General features: G+C 27.9%; 1 protein-coding gene across 1 annotated transcript; it reads left to right on the top strand.

Annotated features, from left to right (window-relative positions):
• Positions 1-2,777: 2,777 nt before the first annotated feature.
• Positions 2,778-3,650, top strand: LOC104700465 (uncharacterized). Its single transcript, XM_010415986.2, has one exon. The coding sequence runs from the start codon at positions 2,890-2,892 to the stop codon at positions 3,436-3,438; it is 549 nt and encodes a 182-aa protein (XP_010414288.1). The 5' UTR covers positions 2,778-2,889; the 3' UTR covers positions 3,439-3,650.
• The last annotated feature ends 4,611 nt before the right edge of the window (positions 3,651-8,261 follow it).

The raw sequence follows: 8,261 nt of genomic DNA, 5'->3' as shown, positions 1-8,261 counted from the left end.
CGTTTCTTTATTTTCGATTCCGGCTTTTTGACTATAAAATAATACAGACAAGCAACCTCAATAAACTAATCGTTTCAATTCTTGTTAGGAAATAATATTATTATGACCATCATAGTTTCACTAACATACATATGTTAAACTCAAACTTTTGCGATGTACATATACTACTGTTGTTCTAATTTCTAAGATTTAAATATATTAAAGATGAAGATCAAGATGACTGCCCGTGAACGAGTAAGTTATTTAAAAATGTTGAAGAAAATTATTTACAGTTGGATTATGTAATGGAACTCTTTTTTTTTCTTTTTTTTTTGAATGCGTACAAAAATTTTAAACAATATCCTGTAGAAATATATTATACTGTCAGCCGTAGTATAATATATTAATGTCAATCAACTGATTCCTACGTTAGAATATTATTCAGATTCTAATATAGAATATTGTTTGCTTGCATAAACTGATTCAAAAGTAACAAACAAACAAAAAGTCTCCCTCAGTTCTGTCTTTGAACGATTATTTAACCCTTTTTCTTCACTAACCTCATTCACCTACATAATTAATTATGTGGTTTATGATCCACCGTGGATACATGTGTTGTCCAATTGAGGGAAAAGACAGACTTGACTCACGTTCTTCAATTAATTGATCGTCTTGTAGTTCCATAGTTAAATTAAGTTTCAATCATAACTATAAACACCAAAAAAAAAAAATCTTGTGGTGCGCACGAGGTTTATTCTTTGATAGTAGAAAAATAATTAAACTCATTTTTCATAATAAATCAGCTTCAGCGCCGCTCGTACGCAATAGTCGGTGCCACAAACCTCCGTGCTACGAAGCTTCCTCTTACGTACTTGATACATTTATTTTATTAGGGCATTAATCATTTGATGAATATATGGGTTTTACCAAAACCTTATGCATCATTAATTTCATACCCATTCAAGGGGAAGTTTAAGGCCTCGAGAGTCTCGAGAGTCCATAATTAATTGATTAACGTCATCCTGAAAATTGGAGAATCATAATCTATTGCTAGATTCCTACTCGTACATTTGGTACATGCATTACTTTTGTATCTGATTTTAACAGCGTCATAATTAACATCGGATATAACATAGTACTATCGGTACAGTTTCAGTCTTAAACTTTTGTCTTTTCCAGTGAGAGATATGTGATAATAAACTTAAAAAAAAAATAATAATAGTATAGACAATGAGGACAAGACACTGTTTTCTCTTAGATTCTTCAATCAATTCGACTATAATGATGTTAATGTCATATATAGATAGTTTTCTGTACTATAATCTACTTAAACTATAGTTATAAATTTGTCTTCTAATGAATGTTATAGGCTTATAACTAGTTCTAGTTGGTGTTCCATCGAAATTTGGTTAGAACTCCACTTATATATACAAATATTTTATGTAGTAATAATCAACGTTAATTTTTTCCTAGTTTACCAAACATTCATTTCTTTTTAAAGTTCGGGATCTTATCTGTTCTGTTATGGTTAAAGATAACAGACAAGAAAAGGCAAAAACATCAGTTAACGTATCTGATTTTGGATCAATATAATTTCTTTTCTAATGACGAAATTTAATTATACATGGATCTCCTTTTGGTATCATAACCCGAACGTAACGGAAGCTCTGACCAAACGGCTCCTTAACTGCTGTTTCCCGTAGTAATTAATTTATAGTATTTAGTTGAGCCTTTAGAGGTAATTAGGTACAAATAGGGTACGACGAATTAAATTCTGATTAATTAAGAACTAAAAAGTATATATATGTGTGTCAATTAGCAGAAAGGTACCAAAAGAATGCAAACACTATAATCAAGTACCCAAATTTATTTTGTACGTTGGCTACCTTTAGATGTTTTTAGTAGCAAGAGAACCTCAGTTTATATAGGCCTCCAAAATTCGTTTAGATTTCGAATAAACTAAGAAAATGAATAAATAAAGAGATATTTTAAACTTATCGATGTTATACATAGGTTAACAACTTTGTATAGGTATATGTCACATAGGTTTGTTGTATCTAGTATTCAAAAATCTGTGCTTTTTTTTTTCATCTGAAAACTTATCAACTTTATAAAAGCCAGATTAGTTTAAAAAAAAATTAGTGTAGTATTTTACACATTTTTGGCTTTTACATTCATTTAGGAGTATTTTGTTTATGTAGTAGTTTTCACGTATAAGAAAAAAAAAATCTTCTTTTTGGTATCGATTACAAAACCTTTATTATAACGTCAAAATTGTTTGAATATACAAAAAGTGTAGGACGGTCCGAAAATATTTATTAAGCAATTTTCTTATTAGATAATGCACCTACATTCAAAATAAGAGTTGTATCATATTATTAGTTTGGTGCAAAACCGATAATTTTAAATTGCTATTTCTTTCTGATTAGTTTTAAAACTAATCATATTACATAATATATCCATTTCATCAATCAAATCATTATCTGTTATAGTTGTTAGAAATTAAAAAAATTAGACGGGTAGATTTCTAGACCAAAAAAATAATAAGTACTGACCAAACAATGGATATCTTTTATCGTTAAAAGTAGATAAATTGAGTAGAATAACAGAAATAAAATAGTTTTGTATAATGAACAGTTGAACACTATCATATGGATTAACAAGGGATGCTTAAGTTAATCACAATCAGAAGGAAGGGCGTTTTAGTAATTAAAACATCCGTATACATTTTGGTCAAGCTCTCTTAATCGTTTTTATTCACTCTCTCTATATATATAAACCTCGTCCATGCCCACAAAGACAACACAACAACAATAACAAAGAACAAACTTAAGAGAAAAAAAAACTTATAAATCCTTTTTTTTTTCTTATTATAGAAAACTTAGAAATCTGTGTTGCAAAGAAGAAGATATGGGAAATAGTTTACGGTGTTGTTTGGCTTGTGTACTTCCATGTGGAGCTTTAGATTTGATCAGAATCGTACATCTAAACGGCCACGTCGACGAGATCACTCGTCCGATGACCGCCGGCGAGGTCCTTCAGGCGAATCCTAACCATGTCTTGAGCAAACCTTGTTCTCAAGGAGTTGTACGTAAGATCTTGATCTTGTCCCCTGAATCTGAGCTTAAGCGTGGAAGCATCTATTTTCTTATCCCGGATACTTCTTTGCCGGAGAAGAAGAAGACAAAGAAGAGAAAAGATCTCCACCGCCGGAAAAACAGCCAAAACAGTGATCATATGAGTGGTAACAAGGATCTTGATACCATAACACCAAAACATAAGGATGATCTTGATGGTCATTGTTTGACGTTGTGTGAGAAATATTTAGAAGATGTTATGTTGTCGGAGAAGATGAGTTCCACCGGTAAAGAGAATCGTCACCGTCGGAGACATAGCCGGTCGGCGTCAGTTTCCACGTGGCGGCCTCACCTCGATAGCATCACTGAGGATCTTAATTAATTAGTAGTTTTTTTTCTTTTCAATCTTTGTTAATTAATTCTGTCTCTATTTTCTTAATTTTTTTTTCTTTTGAATCCGGAAATCGGATTTTTATTTAACATCCCCGGGAAGAAATTTTTCGAATATTTTTATTTGTTATGAAGTTAAAAGCAGAACTATGTAATGTACTCATGTACTCATGTGGATAAGATCTATGTTAAATTTGTGATCTAGTCTCGGAATGTGGCAGTGAGGACAAGAGATTCTAATTAAGTTAAGATCGTATGAGCAATAATAATTAAAAAAAAAACTTGTAAGCATATGTAAATTGGATCTTATAGGACAGGAACCGAATTGTAGTACAATTAGCAACAAAGGTCCAAAATGCAAAAGATTTTTTTTTGTATAACTGAACCAAATATGTATGAATATATGGAAAAAATCGTATGTTGGTAAATACAAATTTACTTCGTTCAAAAAAAAAAAAAAGGTAAATACAAATTTACTAATTCAATATTTGGGTCAAGATCAAGTTAATTATAATAGTTCAGATGTCAAGTAATAATGCGATGACTTCCAATGAAACTGTAAGTCATTATAATATATCATAAGAATCTATTTAGCATAAGAAGAACTGCATGTTCAACTGTAATGCAACGTACTTAGACTTATTTAAGACTGTTAAGTTTCGGTGGTTAAATATAATAAGCAATTTTGATTGTTTATTGGGTAATAATGCGAACTCGATACGGCAGATTAATTAAGGGTCCAAAGAAAGAGTGTCTAGACGTCAGGGCAATCATGTAAGGTCGTCACATGCAGATGTACCCCATGTAGGTGGACCAATCGTAAAGTCTGTGGAGCTGAAAAAACAAACCCATATGTTTGTTCAAATAATATAATAAAACTTTCAATCATATAAAGAGCAAATAAAGTTAATGCTATTTACTATATATGGACAAATAATATAAAGGCCTCAATGATTGATTATACATGAAGGAACCGATAACAAAGACTCTATTTATTATAAATATACAGTACTTAATTTATACTAGTGTTATTGATGTGCTACTGCTACACCATCCATATGTAAATTCGTTAGAATACATGTTGTATATATAAATATTTTTGAAAAACATTAGTATGAGAAATGTAGATGGTTTTTAATAGATTATGTTATTAAATTTCCTATCAAGTATTAATGATCTAATCTGATAAACAAGTAAAATATGATAAAATGTTTGGGTAGTGAACAAACAAACACGTACACTTAGTTGTAACAACATTGTGAAATGATATATTAATGCCTACCATCGATTTTCTAGCTGAAATCAGAGTTATTTTTCCAGGATCAGATAATTGATGCCTTGATGGATATGTAAAAATTTGTGAATTAATTATGAAGACACTTTTAAATTTTCTTACGAACATTATTGGAACTTAAAACTAAAAGGTATGAGATGGAGACATATACAAGTTAAGAAATTTACAAGAAAGAAAGATAGTATAATAAAATAAAATAAAAATGAAAGCTGGCGAAGGCATCTGATTCGGCTGTCCTCACATGGATTCTCATCCCTTCTAGACACCAATCTTTTCGTTCATCACATCTTTTTGGTATTGCTAGGTTTTTTTTTTTTTTTTTTTTTTTGATGTTTAATCCAAAACTATGCAAAAGGAACTACGCAAAAAAAAAAAGAAAGAAAAATAAATAGAAGCGATACCAAGCTCTATTTTTGTATCAGATATAAATTAAATATAAACTTTGATAAAGGAAGAATATAAAATTTTGATTGGTTTCTAGTTGTAAATCGATGATTTCAAGAGTTTTTAATAATCAAAATTTATACAAATGAAACACGATTCTTATCCACGGAAACCATCATTGCATACGAATTGTAAAACATCAAATTGGTTAACCAAATACGAGATTTGATTTGCTCGTTTCTGTACGCCAAAACACACTCCGTTAAATGCACAGTTTATTTTGGCTTGATTGATGCCCACATATCTATGTATTTGGGTATGACTAACTAGATTTATATCTTGATGTGTTCAAAGTACATCTTTCTCTTTTTGGCCCTTGCATGTGCCCATATTAAGTTGTTTTTTTTTTTTTTGTCATGTCTTTAATTATCCTCATACTTGTGGTAGATTGTTTGTCAATACCAAATTTAGAGGTAGAAATTTGGTGAAGATTTCCAAAAACTGCAAAAATGTGTCCAAGAGTTATCTCTGATGTTTATGTGCTAAAGTGAATATTAAGCACATCATAGATTGCCACAGTAGAGGACTAGGTTGTGAAATAGCCCACTTCACATAGTTCATAGGAAATCTATGTGTTTTGTCCCAAAAAAAACATGGATTTATATGTGATTCCAGAAGCCATGGAAACTAAACCTATGTACTCTGCTTCAATAATCTTATATAATATGAGAATTTTTTTTTTTAACTTTGCCTGGCAATGCGACACTTGGCGCTCTATATTTGTGACACATATCTCTCTCACTAATTAATTTTAAATTAAATATTTTTATATACTTTTTTATTTATTTATATCTTATATGGTGGATAGTTTGCTTTCAAAAATAAAATTCACATTGTTACAAAAGTATATTTCTTCCAACATTTTAGTTTTAACATATAATATATTTCCTAATGAAAGCATATACCATATAACTTATGAAAAAGCTACTGATCAAACCAATTAAAACAAAAAAAGTTTTCATACTTTTAAAGTAAAAATTGAAACCAAGTTCATTTCTGATAGACAAATTTAAAAATATAGAATATGTACTAATATATTTTAAAAATTCACATTGTATTCAATAATCATATATATTGTATTAAAGGCAAAACTCAAATAAAATTAAATTGTATTTAATATTCTATAAGTTACTGTTTGACTATCTTTAAAACGTATGTATTAAAAGAAAATAAAAATATCATAATGGTATCATAAGTCATAACATAATCTTTAGTTTTAACATATAATATATTTCCTAATGAAGCATATACCATATAACCTAAAAATAAAACAACTGATCAAACAAATTAAAACAAAAAAAGTTTTAATACTTTTAAAATAAAAATTGAACCCAAATTAATTTATGACAGAATAATTTAAAAATATATATATATATATATATATATATATATATGTTCTAATATATCTAAAAATCACATTGTATCCAGATAAAATTAAATTATATTTAGTATTCTATAAGTTATATTTTGACTCTCATTAAAACATATGCACTAAAAGAAAATAAATTTAACAGAATTGCTTAATCATCCCATGAAATAATAGAAAACAATAGTTTACAAAATAATTTAATGGTAATTATAGTATTGATATTTAAATGATTAGAAAATAGAGATAATATATCGAATCTAAAAAACATTAAATTTGACAGACTTTTCTTTTCATGAATTTAATTCAAAATTTAATGCGAGATATAATCTAAGATATTTCATAAATTTTTATGACTTTAGCCATATTTTAATATGCATTATTCCAATTTTTTGTATTAAGGGTGATTACAAAATTAGAGAGTAAACACTTGAGCATATGATAAATCGTGAGTACACTTATTAATTATTCAAAATAATCATTGGTGATTCTTCTGTTACCTTGTAAAACATATTGTCTAGATTCATAATCTCATTAGTATATTACAAAATTCAGGTTTTAGAATTCATTTATTGATTGGATGAATTTGAGTATGTCTGATTTTTCTTCTCACATATCTTATTTTAAAATTATCAAAATCTGATGGAAAATTCAACATATAGATATTATAAGTTTAAATATAGTTAATTAAAATAAACATTTAGATGTAAGTTAAAATAAATTAGAAATGAAGTTATGTCAGAAAAATAAAGGGAATGTATGTATTGTTGATATCAATTTTTCTGATTTTGTCTTCCCTTCCATGATCTACACCAATTGACATGATGGAGAGTTCATTTTTTTGACAATTAAAAGAACATAACGAATAAGAATAGAGATAAGGACCGAGAAATAACCCTTCATCATAGAAGTACAACACATTTTAAGCATTCATATAGAGTTATTAATTCACAAGATGTTAGGAGGCTAATTGAAGAAAATCAAATATTAAGATTGAGTTAAAGAATATATAAAGTTGTAAAACCACTCGCAAAAAAATAAATATTTATCAATTATTTTTCTTTACAATGGAAACTAAAACATAATTTTTATTTATTTATTTTCATGTTTACTGAGTTTCGATAATAATTTTCATGTTTGTAAACTATTTTCAATAATATATTTTTGTTTCGAGTGTCTAATATATGGTCTCTACACAAACCTCATATGTACTACGACTATCTCCAATATATATTCTATTTTTTACTCAAAAATAGAGCATAGTTTTTTTCAATGTATCAATCTATTGTATACTTTAAAATAGAGTAAGTGTAAAAAATTAAAGTTGCATATAGAGTAATCCTACCATTTATTCTATTTAGAGTAAGATATAGAGTAGGATTAGAGCAACTGTTACTCTATAATAGAGTATTGACTTTAAAATAGAGTGGGGTTGGAGATGCTCTAAGAACCTAACAATTTATCACAAAACAATAAAATCCAAAACAACAAAACTTTGAGGGATTGAATTACTTCAATCAAAAAAAATTCCGGTATGTTTTGTTTATTTTATTTTGCGTCCAAACATTAAAAACCATATATAAAATCCTTTATAATAAAGGAACACATATTAAACATTCTTTTTAAAAAATTCATATAAAAAATTACATTTCAAAAATATATTTCTAAATTTAAGATATATCATAATTAATAAATATATATATATATATAT

Source organism: Camelina sativa, chromosome 7 (genome assembly GCF_030686135.1).
Source record: "Camelina sativa cultivar CO46 ecotype springtype chromosome 7, ASM3068613v1".
NCBI lineage: Eukaryota > Viridiplantae > Streptophyta > Magnoliopsida > Brassicales > Brassicaceae > Camelina > Camelina sativa.
The sequence above is the reverse complement of the archived record's forward strand: the minus strand, read 5'-3'. Positions and strand labels throughout refer to the sequence as shown.